The sequence below is a fragment of the Macaca mulatta genome, chromosome 19, assembly GCF_049350105.2.
Source record: "Macaca mulatta isolate MMU2019108-1 chromosome 19, T2T-MMU8v2.0, whole genome shotgun sequence".
Classification (NCBI taxonomy): domain Eukaryota; kingdom Metazoa; phylum Chordata; class Mammalia; order Primates; family Cercopithecidae; genus Macaca; species Macaca mulatta.
In genome coordinates, this window is record NC_133424.1 from 59,694,511 (window position 1) to 59,709,852 (window position 15,342).

General features: G+C 47.8%; 1 protein-coding gene and 1 long non-coding RNA gene across 19 annotated transcripts in view; both read left to right on the forward strand.

The window, feature by feature from the left end:
* SAE1 (SUMO1 activating enzyme subunit 1) overlaps positions 1 to 5,414 on the forward strand; it is an 88,636-nt gene extending 83,222 nt beyond the window's left edge. For all 18 annotated transcript variants that reach the window (XM_077980743.1, XM_028839345.2, XM_077980748.1 and 15 more), the window contains one exon: positions 4,379 to 5,414. In XM_077980743.1, the coding sequence (XP_077836869.1) occupies positions 4,379 to 4,471 (93 nt within the window). In that variant the 3' untranslated portion in view covers positions 4,472 to 5,414. The remainder of the gene's footprint in view (positions 1 to 4,378) is intronic.
* A 381-nt stretch (positions 5,415 to 5,795) lies between these two features.
* On the forward strand, positions 5,796 to 11,244 carry LOC144337216 (uncharacterized). Its single transcript, XR_013410016.1, has 3 exons — positions 5,796 to 5,960; positions 8,635 to 8,725; positions 10,693 to 11,244. It is a non-coding gene; the product is annotated as an uncharacterized LOC144337216 (long non-coding RNA).
* The last annotated feature ends 4,098 nt before the right edge of the window (positions 11,245 to 15,342 follow it).

Genomic DNA, 15,342 nt, shown 5'->3' on the forward strand with positions numbered 1-15,342 from the left:
TGCTTCCCGGGTTCATGCCATTCTCCTGCCTTAGCCTCCTGAGTAGCTGGGACTACAGGTGCCCGCCACCACCCCCAGCTCATTTTTTGTATTTTTAGTAAAGATGGGGTTTCACCATGTTAGCCAGGATGGTCTCGATCTCCTGACCTCGTGATCCGCCCACCTTGGCCTCCCAAAGTGCTGGGAATACAGGTGTGAGCCACCACACCCGGCCAAGCCTCCCTCTTTTTAACCCACACACTGTAGGTATTTGCAGAGAAATCGATGTCTGTGTCCCCATGAACACACCAGGAGCCCCTCAAGGCTCTGTACAGGATGACCCGTGACCCTGTTAGGTAGGTGTTAATGTCTCTCTCAGAAGGGAAGCATTTCCTACAGGGTCACATAGCCAGTAACTAGCACAGCCTTTTGAGGGTCTTCTGGAACATTTGGGTGCTAAAACTATCCCATACCCCCAAACATATTGTACATTCTTTGCGGACTTTCCTAGTTGCCCAAAGATGTTAAGTTTGCCTTCTGCAGGTTCTTGGCTGCCTTAGTGGACTCCAGTGAGGCTTTTTCCTTCTTTCTTGTGGAGCAGAGTCATGCCTGGTTAAATAATTGGCCATGTCCATGTACATGTCAAGTTTGAACTTGGGAGGACAATTTGGAGACCCAGCCCTTAACACTTTGTCGTGGGGTCTGTAAATTCTGGAGACATTTGACTCAATTTGTTAGTCACACCATTTTCCTATGGCTTTTTTTTTTTTTTTTTTTTTTTTGGTCTATTCTTTTCTGATCCTTCTCTCTGGTCTAAATTCTTCCTTTGATCAATCTAACTTTCTTCTATGATGGGCACTGAGGAGATATTTGAAGGGGGAAGAAAAATGTGCAATGGCCATACCTCTTCCCTTGCTCAGTTTTATACGTAACCCAGAGTGATGTGAAAATTACAGTTTATATGCCCAATCTGAGAAGAGGGTAATGGCCACCCAGAGAACTATTTGAGCAGTATTCTGAGGCTCCCTGTAGACAAACTGCAGGAAAGAGTGCAGCAATGGGAACGTTCTAAGTGGTGAATGGGAATGTACATATTTTTGTAGCCTAAAGTGATGACACCACCAATAATAATAGACAAGACTTACTGAAAGCCCACTGTCTGCCACACAAAGACAGTGTTTTTTACGTGGGTACTCATTTCATCTCCCACTGGCCCTATGAGGTAGGAACTCCTGTGATCCCTGGTTTATAAAAGAGGAACTAAAGTGCAGGAAAGAAGTTGCTTGCCCAGGCTAGTGTGGTGCCAGGATTTAGGCCCAGGCACTCTGGTTGCTGAGCCTGTCCTCTTCACCACGTGGCAGTCATGTGTCAGGTGTTGCCTTCAAACGGCACCATCATGTAGAGACTGCATGGACCCCTGGGCAGCTGCCCTCGCACCATCAGCCTCACTTCTGTACATCCCGTTGAGGGGCTCCCCCTAAATTTTTCATGTGGGATGGAGACTGGAGGTTGGGGCAGGTAGCCTTGACCCCATTGTTGGTGGTAGCTTCTCACATCCCCATCCTCACACAGCCCCCTCCTTCCTGCCTGCTGGAGACAGCTGGTGCCCAGCATCTTGTTTCTGTTTATCCCAGATAGCCAGAGTACTCTGCATTCTTGGTTGCTGGGTGTGTTTGGAATCTCCTCCTACCCCATCTTGCTTGGGAGGCACTTTACCTTTTGCCCCATGTTCACCCCATACCCTGCTCTCATCCCCAGTACTCCTTCATACTTATCACAGGTCAGCCTTCAGCCAGCTGGCAGGCAGGGCCTACAGTCCAAGGGCCTCAGACTCGCCTTTCTCTCCTGAGACACTGTCTGAGCACTATGGAAAGCTTACACTAGGAGATGGGGGCAAGCGCAAGTCTACTCCCTTGGAATCATCTTTTGCGTCTTTCCTTTCTTATATCCTTCTAGATACCCTATTTTATATCCATGTCTACTTCCTTAGCTTTATAGCAGTTTTCCTTTCTCTCCATCCCCACCGTCCACGGCAGGTCTCCCTGTCTATGGTAAGAGAGGTGATAGTGAAAGCAGCAGCCATCCCAGGCTCCTGGTAAAACACATACCATCTCCTGTATCTTGGGTTTCAGGGTCTAAGAGTTCCAGCTGTGGACTGTTGGACCCTTCCACCTGGCTGGATTGGTGGCATGCCCAGTATTGGTAAAGGACTCCTGGCCTCTACTAATAGCAGCTCCTGCTTACTGAGAATTTACTATATGCTAGGCACTTTACAAGCCTGGTCACATTTCATTCTCACCAAAAGCTCTAGCAGGCAGGTGCTTTTTATTTGCCTATTTTATACGTGAGCCCAGAGAAGCAAACTTCTTTCTGATCCAAGCTCCATGTGGACAGAGACCTTCTCAGAATCCTTAATGTCTAGCCAAATACCTGGCATAAAGTAGATGCTGAATAAATTTTCCCTTGACTGGGTGCAGTAGCTCAAGCCTGTAATTCCAGCACTTTGGGAGGATTACTTGAACCTAGGAGTTCAAGACCAGCTTGGGCAACATGGGGAGACCTCATGTCTACAAAAGTCCCGGCTACTTGGGAGGTGGTAGGAGGGTCTGTGTGGGAGCTGGGGAGATGGAGGTTGCAGTAAGCCGAGAATGTGCCTCCCACCTGGGCAGCAGAACAAGATCCTGTCTCAAAAAATTAAAATTAAAAACATTTTTAAATAAATAAAATTTCCCTGGAAAAATGGCTGGATAACACTATTTGTATATAGTAGATGTGATTGTCCCCATTTTATGGATGAGGAAATGAAAAGGGTTTGGTGCTGAGTTTGAGGAGGAGCAGTTCAGGATGTGTAGCGCCACCTTCCTCATGAATGATGGGACGGTGCTCCTGGGAACCATTAAACCCTGCCCTGGCAGCTTGCCTAGGTGATGTCCTTCTCTTTAAATGGTGGCTTGTGGTGAAATTTCAATCCTTTCCAGATTAAGCACCTGTTTGAAAATTTGTGGACAATTGTAAACCCTTTCTCATGAGAGTCAGTATGTTGTTTCAGGGGCTGACCCTACCTCAAAAGACAGGTCTTTTGTAGATACGGGGTTTTGCCATGTTGCCCAGGCTGGTCTCGAACTCCTGGGCTCAAGTGATTCTCCCGCCTTGGCCTCCCAAAGTGCTGGGATTACAGGTGTGAGCCATTAAGCCCAGCCCTGTTCTTGTCTTTTAAAGTGCTCTGTCTGGTAACCCCACAAGATAATCACCATTCTAAATAGCATTGTCCAGACCCTCTGGATCCCAGCCCTGACCCCCTTTGGAAGCCTAGCGATTTTATGTCCTCATGGAAGATCCTCCTTCTGGATCAGTGTGCTCCTTGATTAAATGTGTCCCCTTAGGTGATCAAGGCCACAGCCTAAGAACTGCCACCTTTCTGAGTTGAATAGTCATGAATAATTATTTCTGCTGTTGCCCAGTGGTGGTACAACACAGTGTTAGTCATTGCTTTAGTCTTAAGGTGTTTTGTGTGTGTGTGTGTGGTTTTTTTTTTTTTTGGAGACAGGGTCTCACTCTGTTACCCAGGCTGGAGTATAGTGACTCTATTACAGCTCACTGCAGCCTCAATCTCCGAGGCTCAAGCGATCCTCCCACCTCAGCCTCCCGAATAGCTGGCACCTTGGGCACGCATCATCATACCTGGCTAATTTATTTCAGTTTTCTTTTCCTTTTTCTTTTCTTTTTGAGACAGAGTCTTACTCTGTTGCCCTGGCTGAGTGCAGTGACGCAATCTCAGTTTACTGCAACCTCTGCCTCCCGGGTTCGAGCGATTCTCCTACCTCAGCCTCCCAAGTAGCGCGCCACCATTTTTAGTAGAGACAAGTTTCACCATGTTGGCCAGGGTGGTCTTGAACTCCCAACCTCAGGTGATCTGCCCACTTCAGCCTCCCAGAGTGCTGGGATTACAGGCGTGAGCCACCGCACCCAACCTATTTCAGTTTTCATGTAGATGGGGTCTCACTATGTTGCACAGGGTGGTCTTGAATTCCTGGGCTCAAGTGATTCTCCCACCTCGGCCTCCCAAAGTGCTGGGATTACAGGTGTGAGTGTGCCTGGCCCTGGCCTGCTTTAAATTTTTGAGATACATAGTTTAACCCAAGCTAATACATTTCTTATTCTCATGTTAGGTAGAGAAGGTAATGTTTGGAGGTTAAATAATCTCCTCATGGACACAGCTTGTAAGGGACAGAGCAGAGATAGGACAATCAAAATTGTCTCCAGACATTGCCAAATAGCCCTTTGGGATCTAAATCAACCCCAGTTGAGAACCACTGCCCTAGACTGGTTTTAGAATTTTTTTTCCCTCTATTCCTCTTAAAGCACTTGAGATAAACCCTCTTTTCATTTTTCTCCCTAGGCCCTGTCTCAGCGGGACCCTCCTCACAACAACTTCTTCTTCTTCGATGGCATGAAGGGGAATGGGATTGTAGAGTGCCTTGGCCCCAAGTGAACTCAAGACTTGGCAGCCCTGGAGATGCCAATTGCAGCATTCCCTCCTGTATTCCCTGTCCCCTTCCTTCAGAAGGCATCTCCAGGCAAGGAAAACTGAAGTCATTGGCCCAGTACAAAACATTTCCTGCGACGAAGGAGGTGGTGCCGACGTGCTGCTTCCCATCACAAGCAGCTGCTCGACAAGGGGCGCAGGGTGGCTGTCTTTGTTCCAGCACTGTTCAGGCTGCCTGTCATCCCGGGCCTGCCAGCTCCCCTGAGTGATGAGCACTTCCAAGCACCCCTCTGCCCTTTGTCTGTCCTTATGCAGTCACAGCCTCGCCAGCCCTCTGGGGCGTTGTGGGAGATGCCTGCCAGGAACGAGCATGCTCTGTTGCTTGGGAGCCTCTTGCCACCTTCTTGGACTTACTCCCCACCTGATGTCTTACAGAGAAAAGTGTGACTTCAGGTTGAGAGTAGGCCCAGGCCCCATGAGGCACCAGTGGAAGCACAGCTCCAAGTTCAGACAGGTGCCCTTAGAGAGGAAAACCATGACAGGCAAATGCATTTCCTCTGGAGTTTGAGACCCTGACAAACAACAGGTGGCATCTGGTGTGCTGTTCTTGAGTTTTCATTTAGGATTAGTTGAGTTCCAGCTGGGTGTTGGGAGAAAGGAGATGTTACCAAGTCTTGGATGTTAGGGCAAGACCCTGCAATTTGAGTATTAGTAGGAGAGCTTGTCTTTCAATGCAGGTTCCTGGGGCTTCAGGGCTGGGAGGGAGGAGCCTGCCCTTTTAACAGAACCCCAGTCACATGCGGCCCAAGCCACTCAGAGGCTGTTGCATTTCAGGGTTGTGTTGGTCCTTTGTTTACCTCCTAAACCACAGCTGTTTGTGTTTCACATATGTTGTGAATTTTCCTTGGTTCTTTTTAAAGGAATGATAATAAAGTTACTTGCTTTAGGATTTGCTTGTTTTTCTTCCACTTCAGAAGCTTCTGAGAGAGAATGGGATGATCCTACCAGTTGCCTTTTCAGACCTGAAGAAATCTCCCTTGAGACTCTTAACTCAGAGATTCCTCCTCTCTCTCACCATTCCTGCCACCATTTTTTCTGGGTGATGCAGCGAGAGTTAAATTGTTCACATTCTAGAGTGTGTAGAAGCTTCTGGCTCCAGTTGTCTAATGGGTAATTCAGCTAAATAGTGGCTATTTTCAGTGACAAGAATTATAATAATAAAAGGAAGTCAAAAGTGATGCTTAATATGCCCCAAGTCCCACAGCCGCTACGGGTCAGAGCTTTTATTGGAAGACCAAGTTTGCCTTGATGCAGCCAAAGCACGTTCCAGTTCACCCCACTCTTGCTCCTGTTTCTTCTTTATGTAAATTGTGTGATGTTTCAATAAATCAGTCTCTCCTATTCCAATCCCACAGCAGTCAGTTGGGGAGAAAACTGGTCTCCACTATAGGAGGGCTTCCGTTCCTCAACCCTGCATCACCTGCTCCCACCAGAGGTGAGTCGGGCTGCATTTCGGAAGGGATCCATGTCTGGCCACCTTTAGTGCAATCAGTGGTGTCAGGGTCAGCAGTTAACATTGCTGCATGAATTTCACATGGTCTTTAAATTTTGAGCTAATTGGCCGGGCGCGGTGGCTCAAGCCTGTAATCCCAGCACTTTGGGAGGCCGAGACGGGCGGATCACGAGTTCAGGAGATCGAGACCATCCTGGCTAACACGGTGAAACCCTGTCTCTACTAAAATACAAAAAAAATTAGCCGGGCGAGGTGGCGGGCGCCTGTACTCCCAGCTACTCAGGAGGCTGAGGCAGGAGAATGGCGTAAACCCGGGAGGCGGAGCTTGCAGTGAGCTGAGATCCGGCCACTGCACTCCAGCCTGGGCAACAGAGCTAGACTCCGTCTCAAAAAAAGAAAAAAAAAAATTTTTTTGAGCGAATTACACTCTTGACTGTAATGTGCAGCCTGGGTCACAAGGGGGAGCAGGTGGGTCTGGATTGATAAAAACAAAACTGTAGAATCCCCAGAAGCTTCAAACTTTTCTGCCCTGTACCTCTAATGTCAGAGACTAAGTCACCCAGAGGACCCCTCAGGAATCGAGGGGAAAGCTGCCAGCCCCAGGCAAGAAATACCTAGTTTCTACAAATTTCATAAACTCCCACATGATGTTTGTATTGATCATTAAAAAAAAAAAAAAAGGCCAGGCGTGGTGGCTCACACCTGTAATCCAGCATTTTGGGAGGCTGAGATGGGCAGATCATGAGGTCAGAAGTTCGAGACCAGCCTGGCCAACATAGTGAAACCCCATTTCTACTAAAAATACAAAAAAATTAACCAGGCATGGTGGCGGGTGCCTGTAATCTCAGCTACTGGGGAGGCTGAGGCTGAGAGGAAAATCACTGGAACCCGGGAGGTGGAGGTTACAATGAGCCAAGATCGCATCACTGCACTCCAGCCCAGGTGACAGTGCAATCCTCCATCTCAAAAAAAAAATCTTCAGTTGGTCAGGCGTGGTAGGAGGCTGAGGTGGGAGAATCATTTCAGCCCAAGAGTTCGAGACTAACTTGGGAAACAAAGCAAGACCCCATCTCCACAAAAAAAGAAATAGCTGAGTATGGTGGCTTGTGCCTATGGTCACAGCTGCTTGGGAGACTGGGGCAGGAGGATCACTTGAGCCCAAGAGTTTGAGGCTGAAACGACCTGCATTTCGCCACTGCACTGAAGCCTAGGTGACAATGCGAGATACTGTCTCAAAAAAGAAAAAAAATCTCAGCACTTTGGGAGGCCGAGGCAGGTGGATCACAAGGGCAGGAGTTCAACACCAGCCTGACCAACACAGTGATACCCCATATCTACTAAAAAAAATACAAAAATTAGCTAGGCATGGTGGTGTGCGACTATAATCCAGCTACTCAGGAGGCTGAGGCAGGAGAATTGCTTGAGCCCGATGGGAGGTGGAGGTTGCAGTGAGCTGAGACTGTGCCACTGCACTCCAGCCTGGGCAACAGAGCAAGACTATCTCAAAAAAAAAAGTCATCTTGGCATATGTTCTATTAGCTCGTTACAGGTGTGGAAGAGATGGCTTAGGTTGCAGGTGACAAGTTTAATGATAACAGTTAACGGTCATTATACCCATGCAACCTGCCTGGTACTTTTCAGAGTCCTTGTTCTTTGAGTTGGAATCCCCACAGCAACCCCATGGGGGTAGATGCTGTTCTCCGCCTGTGCTGGAGATAAGGAAACAGCCTCACGTCACAAGCAAGGGAGAGATGGAAATGGCGTTGATTGGGAAGGCCATAATGCGGGGTACTCAGTAGAGATTCATGTAGTGGCACGGCTTGTTCGCTCAGTGGGAATAAGATTTTGGACTTTCCCTTCACAAGTCCCTGAGATCCAGTAGTCACTGAAAAGCATCATGTCGGCCTTCATGAAAGAGGGCCTTCAACTAGGTCCAGAAGGGTGGGTGGATTTGGTTTCTAAGCTTGTAAAATATTCAAGCAATATACAAGTATAAAGAGAAGATTCCTCTCCGCTGCAGGGCACAGCCTGTCAGCACAATGTTGGCCACATAATAGTAGCAGCTGACTTCACAGCTAAACTGTATTTTGGAGAGAAATATGAGATGCTTTTTGGACATGTTAGCTGTATCCTTTTTTTTTTTTTTTTTTTGAGACAAGTCTTGCTCTGTCACCCAGGCTAGAGTGCAATGGTGCGATCTTGGCTGACTGCAACCTCCGCCTCCTGGGTTCAAGCGATTCTCCTATCTCAGCCTCCCAAGTAGCTGGGATTACAGGCCCCCGCCAACATGCCCAGCTAATTTTTATACTTTTAGTAGACAGGGTTTCACCATGTTGCCCTGGCTGGTCTTGAATTCCTGACCTAAAGTAATCCACCTGCCTCAGCACCCAAAATGCTGGGATTATAGGTGTGAGCCACCACACCCAGCCTAGCTGTACTGAATCCACTTTTTTTTTTTTTTTTTTTTTTGAGATGGAGTCTCACTCTGTCACCCAGGCTGGAGTGCAGTGGCACAATCACCGGCTCACTGCAACCTCTGCCTCCCAGGTCCAAACAATTGTCTTGCCTCAGCCTCCCGAGTAGCTGGGGTTACAGGCAACCGCCACCACACCCGGCTAATTTTTTTTTTTTTTTTTTTTTTTTGTATTTTTAGTAGAGATGGGGTTTCACCGTGTTAGCCAGGATGGTCTCGATCTTCTGACCTCATGATCTGCCTGTCTCGGCCTCCCAAAGTGCTGGGATTACAGGTATGAGCCACTGCGCCCGGCTAGCTGTATCCACTTTCATATCCACTCCCTGGAGGTCACCCCTGGTAACTGTTGAGAGTGAATCCTTCCAGACTGCCATGTTCAAACCTAGATTCTACCACTTAACCATGTGACCCTCGCCACACTACTTTCTGTTGCCCCATCTCTAAAATAGGTAGAATAATGGTACATTCCTCAGATATGTGAGGATTAAAAAATAAATTCATTCTTTGAGTCGAAATTGCTCAATGTTAGCTGCTATTTTACGTATTCAGAAATAACTATTTTTCTCCAATGTACTTTTTTCTCAGTATGTCTCAGAGATCCTTATATCTCATGCATCAAATTCCAAAACCAAAACGGGTGAACCATTAACTATTGAATCAGTCTGCTGCTGAGTGACGTTGAGCTTGTTTTCTTTGTGCACACTTAGGAAAGACTTCCCAAAGCCAAGTTCCAGGGTTAGCGAGTATATAAATGCATTTTAGAAGTTGGTTTTTGTTGGTTTTTGTTTTGTTTTTTGAGATAGAGTCTCGTTCTGTTGCGCAGGCTGGAGTGCAGTGGCGTGATCTCGGCTCACCGAAACCTCCACCTCCCAGGATCAAGCAACTCCTCTGCCTCAGCCTCCTGAGCAGCTGGGACCATAGGCATCCACCACCATGCCTGGCTAATTTTTGTTGTATTTTTAGTAGAGATGGGGTTTCACCATATTGGCCAGTCTGGTCTCGAACTCCCAACCTCATGATCCACCCTCCTCAGCCTCCCAAAGTGCTGGGATTACAGGCGTGAGACACCGTGCCTGGCCAGTTTTGTTTTGTTTTGTTTTAGTGACAGGGTCATACTCGGTCGCCCAGGCTGGAGTGCAGGGGTGTCCAATCATGGCTCACTGAAATCTTGATCTTCAGGGCTCAAAGTGAGTCTCCCACCTCAGTCTCTTGAGTAACTGGGACCACAAGCAGGCACCACCATACCTGGCTAATTTTTTCCCCCTGGCTAACTTTTTAAAAATTATTGGCTGGGTGCAGTGGTTGACACCTGTAATCCCAACACTTTGGGAGGTCAAGGTGGCTGGATCACCTGAGGTCAGCAGTCACCAGACCAGCCTGACCAACACGGTGAAACCTCATCTCTACTGAAAATACAAAAATTAGCTAGGTGTGGTCCACATGCGTGTAATCCTAGCTACTCTGGAGGCTGAGGCAGGAAAATCGCTTGAACCTTGGAGGTGGAGGTTTTAGTGAGCCAAGATCGTGCAATTGCACTCTGGCCTAGGCAACAAGAGTGAAACTCCATCTCAAAAAAGTTATATACATATTTTTAGTAGCCATGAGATCTCACTGTGCTGCCCAGGCTTAACCTCTGGCCTCAAGTGACCCTCTTACCTCAGCCTCCTAAAGTACTGTGATTACAGATGTGAGCTACTGCATCTGGCTGGTACTTTTCTTTCTTTCTTTTCTTTTTTTTTTTTTTTTTGAGATGGATTCTCACTCTATCGCCCAGGCTGTAGTGCAGTGGCATGATCTCGGCTCACTGCAACCTCCACCTCCTGGGATCAAGCAATTCTCCCACCTCAGCCTCCCAAGTAGCTGGGATTATAGGTGCACACCGCCACACCCGGCTAATTTTTTAATTTACAATTTTTTTACTTTTTATTTATTTTGAGATGGAGTTTCACTCTTTTTTTTTTTTTTTTTTGAGATGGAGTCTCGCTGTGTTGCCCAGGCTGGAGTGCAGTGGCGCATCTCAGCTCACTGCAAGCTCCGCCTCCTGGGTTCACGCCATTCTTCTTCAGTTCTCCTGCCTCAGCCTCCTGAGTAGCTGGGACTACAGGCGCCTGCCACCACGCCCGGCTAATTTTTTTTTGTAGTTTTAGTAGAGACGGAATTTCACCATGTTAGCCAGGATGGTGTCAATCTCCTGACGCTGTGATCCGCCCACCTCGGCCTCCCAAAGTGCTGGGATTAGAGGCGTGACACCATGACCGGCCGGAGTTTCACTCCTGACACCCAGGCTGGAGTGCAGTGGTGTGATCTCGGCTCACTGTAACCTCCACCTCCTGGGTTCAAGTGATTCTCCTGCCTCACCCTCCCAAGTAGCTGGGATTACAGGTGCCCACCACCACACCCAACTAATTTTTATATTTTTAGTATAGATGGGATTTCACCATGTTGACCAGGCTGGTCCCGAACTGCTGACCTCAAGTGATCCACCCGCTTTGGCTTCCCGAAGTGCTGGGATTACAGGTGTGAGCCAACAGGCCCAGCCAAAAATCTACAGATGTTAAAGGCTCAGTGAATCCCAAACAGGATAAATATGAAGAATATCATGTTTAGAAAAAACATCTAGGTGGCTGGGCGCAGTAGCTCATGCCTGTAATCCCAACTACTCGAGACGCTGAGGCAGGAGAACTGCTTGAACTTGGGAGGCAGAGGTTGCAGTGAGAATCACGCCACTGCAGTCCACCCTGGGCGACACAGCAAGACTCAGTCTCAAAGAAAAAACAAAAAAACAAAAAAAAGGAGGCTGGGCGCAGTGGCTCATGCCTGTAATCCCAGCATTTTGGGAGGCCAAGGTGGGCAGATCACCTGAGGTTGGGAGTTTGAGACTATCTTGACTAACATGGAGAAACCCCGTCTCTACTAAAAATAAAAAATTAGCCGGGCAAGGTGGCGCATGCCTGTAATCCCAGCTACTTGAGAGGCTGAAGCAGAAGAATCACTTGAACCCAGGAGGTGGAGGTTGTGGTGAGCCGAAATTGTGCCACTGCACTCAATCTTGGGCAAAATGAGTGAAGTTCTGTCACAATAAATAAATAAATAAATAAAAGAACCTCTATTTGTCTCCATGCTTAAATATTTGTGAGCAGGGCAAAGGCCATGCAGAGAGTGTTCACACCCAGGCCAAAGCCCTGCTTTGCCTTCACTGCAGTGCATGGCCATCCCTTTGGTAGAGGATGCGACGTCTTCCCATAACTGGCTCCCCTTTCTCATAATATGTCTTAGAATTATTAACATGGTTGAATTTAGGTCTACCATTTGTTTCCCATTTGTCCCACTTTTGTTCCCCTGTTTCTCTTTTCCTGCCTTCTTTTGGAGTATTTATTTGATTACTTTTTGTTTGTTTGTTTGAGACAGAGTCTTACTCTGTCACCCAGGCTAGAGTGCAATAGTGTGATCTTGGCTCACTGCAACCTCCACCTCCCAGGTTCCAACAATTTTCCTGCCTCAGTCTCCCAAGTAGCTGGGTTTATAGGCTCCCACCACCATGCCAGCTAATTTCTGTATTTTTGGTAGAGACGAAGTTTCACTTGGTCAGACTGGTCAGACTGGTCTTGAACTCCTGACCTTAAGTGATCCACCCACCTCAACCTCCCAAAGTGCTGGGATTACAAGCAGGAGCCTCCTCACTCAGCTAAATGTTCTAATAAATACTCACATACCCACTATTTTGCCACTGCAGTTTTTGTTCATCATTATCTGTCATTTTTCTTAATGTTGGTAAAGCTCTAGTTCATTCCCGCTAATGGATGTATACTGTTCTGTTGTATGATTACATCAGACTTTGTTTTGTTTTGTTTTTTGTTTTTTTTTTGTTTTGAGACAGAGTCTGGCTCTGTCGCCCAGGCTGGAGCACAGTGGCATGGTCTTGGCTCACTGCTACCTCCACTTCCCGGGTTCAAGAAATTCTCCTGCTTTACCCTCCCAAGTAGCTGGGGTTACAGGTGCCTGCCACCACACCGGCCAATTTTTGTATGTATATATGTATGTATTTATTTATTTATATTCTTTTTGAGACGGAGTCGCACTCTGTCACCCAGGCTAGAGTGCAGTGGCCAGATCTCAGCTCACTGCAAGCTCCACCTTCCGGGTTCACGCCATTCTCCTGCCTCAGCATCCCGAGTAGCTGGGACTACAGGCGCCCGCCACCACGCCTGGCTAATTTTTTGAATTTTTAGTGGAGATGGGGTTTCACTGTGTTAGCCAGGATGGTGTCGATCTCCTGACCTCATGATCCGCCTGCCTTGGCCTCCCAAAGTGCTGGGATTACAGGCATGAGTCACCGTGCCTGACCCTATTTATTTATTTATCTATTTATTTATTTATTTATTTTGAGACGGTGTCTCACTTTGTCACCCAGGCTGGAGTGCAGTGGCATGATCTCGGCTCACTGCAAGCTCCGCCTCCCGGGTTCATGCCATTCTCCTGCCCCAGCTTCCCGAGTAGCTGGGACTACAGGTGCCTGCCACCACGCCTGGCTAATTTTTTTTTGTATTTTTAGTAGAGACGGGGTTTCACCGTGTTAGCCAGGATGGTCTCGATCGCCTGACCTCGTGATCTGCCTGCCTCGGCCTCCCAAAGTGCTGGGATTACAGGCGTGAGCCACCACGCCTGGCCAACCCTATTTATTTTTAAGACGAAATTTTGCTCTTGTTGCTCAGGCTGGAGTGCAATGTCACAATCTCGGCTCACTGCAACCTCCCCCTCCTGGGTTCCAGCGATTCTTCTGCCTCAGCCTCCCAAGTAGCTAGGATTACAGGTGCTTGCCACCATGCCTGGCTAATTTTTGTGTGTTTTTTTTTTTTTTTTTTTTTTTTTTTTTTTTTTTTGAGACGGAGTCTCACGCTGTTGCCCAGGCTGGAGTGCAGTGGCGCGATCTCGGCTCACTGCAAGCTCCGCCTCCCGGGTTCACGCCATTCTCCTGCCTCAGCCTCCTGAGTAGCTGGGACTACAGGCGCCCGCCACCGCGCCCGGCTAATTTTTTGTATTTTTAGTAGAGACGGGGTTTCACTGTGGTCTCGATCTCCTGACCTTGTGATCCGCCCGCCTCGGCCTCCCAAAGTGCTGGGATTACAGGCTTGAGCCACCGCGCCCGGCCAATTTTTGTGTTTTTAATAGATACAGACTTTCACCATGTTGGCCAAGCTGGTCTCAAACTCCTGACCTTGGCTAACCAAAGTGTTGGGATTACAGGTGTGAGCCACCTGGCCTGGCCACTACATGAGACTATTTACCCTTCCACCTGCTGTTGGATACTTAGATGGTTTTGTGCATTGCCAGTACTTGGATACTTGTATGCACCCGTGTTCTTCTAAGGGGGATGCCCACAAAAGCTATTGCTTGCCACAAGGTATGTGCATTCTCATCTTGACACCATGTCTGAGTCTGTTTTGTCTTGCTTTGACAGAACGGCACAGACTAGGAAATGTGTAATGAACAGAAATCTGGTTGGGCGCACTGACTCACATCTGTAATCCCAGCCCTTTGAGAGGCCAAGATAGGTGGATCACTTGAGATCAGTAGTTCAAGACCAGCTTGGCCAACATGGTAAAACCCCATCTCTACAAAAAATCAGCCTGGCATGATGGGGCACGCTTGTAATCCCAGCTACTAGAGAGGCTGAGGCAGGAGAATCGCTTGAACCCAGGATGCAGAGGAGGCAGTGAACTGAGATTGTGCCACTGCACTCCAGCTTGAGAGACAGAGTGAAATTCTGTAGGAGACAGAGCGAGACTCCCTCTCAAAAAAAGAAAAAAAAGAAATCTATTGGCTCACAAATCTGAAGGTTGAGAAGTCTCAGATGGTGGGGCCGGTATTTGGTGAGGGCCTTCTGACTTCGTTGTAACATGGAGGAAGGCATCTCATCTGAGAGACAGAGGGGTGAACTCGTTCTTTAATAAGGAACCCATTCCTGTGAAAACTCACTTCCGTGGTCATGGCATTAGTGCATTTCTGAGAGCAGAGCCCTGGTGACCTAATTACCTCTTGAATGTCTCACTTCTAAAATCTGTAGCACTGCGGATTAAATTTCCAACCCAAGAACTTCGGGGAACTCATTCATATCACAGCACACGGTTTTATCAAATACCTCTCCAAAGTGATTGTTCCCGGTTACCACACCCTGGCCATCCAGATGGGCCATTTCCCCTAGCGTCCCTTTAGCAGCAAGGATAGTTGGGAAGGGGTGGATCTGGGACTGACCCTGTGTCTGTAAATATTATATAATTATATACCCTGCTTCAGAGTCCCCCTTTGTTGCCCTGGAATGCAGTGGTATGATCATAACTCACTATAGCCTCCAACTCCTGGGCTCAAGCTATGATCCTCCTGCCTCAGCCCCCTGAGTAGTGGGTACTATAGGCTTGTGCCACTATGCCCAGCGAATTAAAAAAAGTATTTGTGTGTGTGTGGGGATGAAGTCTTGCTATGTTTCCAGGCTGTTCTTGAACTCTGCAAGTGATCCTCCCACCTCAGCCTCCCAAAGTGCTGGGATTACAGGTGTGAGCCACCACACCTGGCCTATACCTTGCTTCTCTTTCTTTCTTTTCTTTCTTTCTTTTTTTTTTTTTTTTTCTTTTTCTTTTCTGGAGACAGTCTCCCTCTGTCACCCAGGCTGGAAGTACAGTGGCATAATCTTGGCTCACTTGCAACCTCCACTTCCTGAGTTCAAGGGATTCTGCTGTCTCAGCCTCTTGAGTAGCTGGGATTACAGGCGTGCACTGCCACGCCTGGCTAATTTTTGTATTTTTAGTAGAGACGAGGTTTCACCATGTTGGCCAGGCTGGTCTAGAACTCCTGATCTTCGCCCACCTTGGCCTCCCAAAGTGTTGGGATTATGCC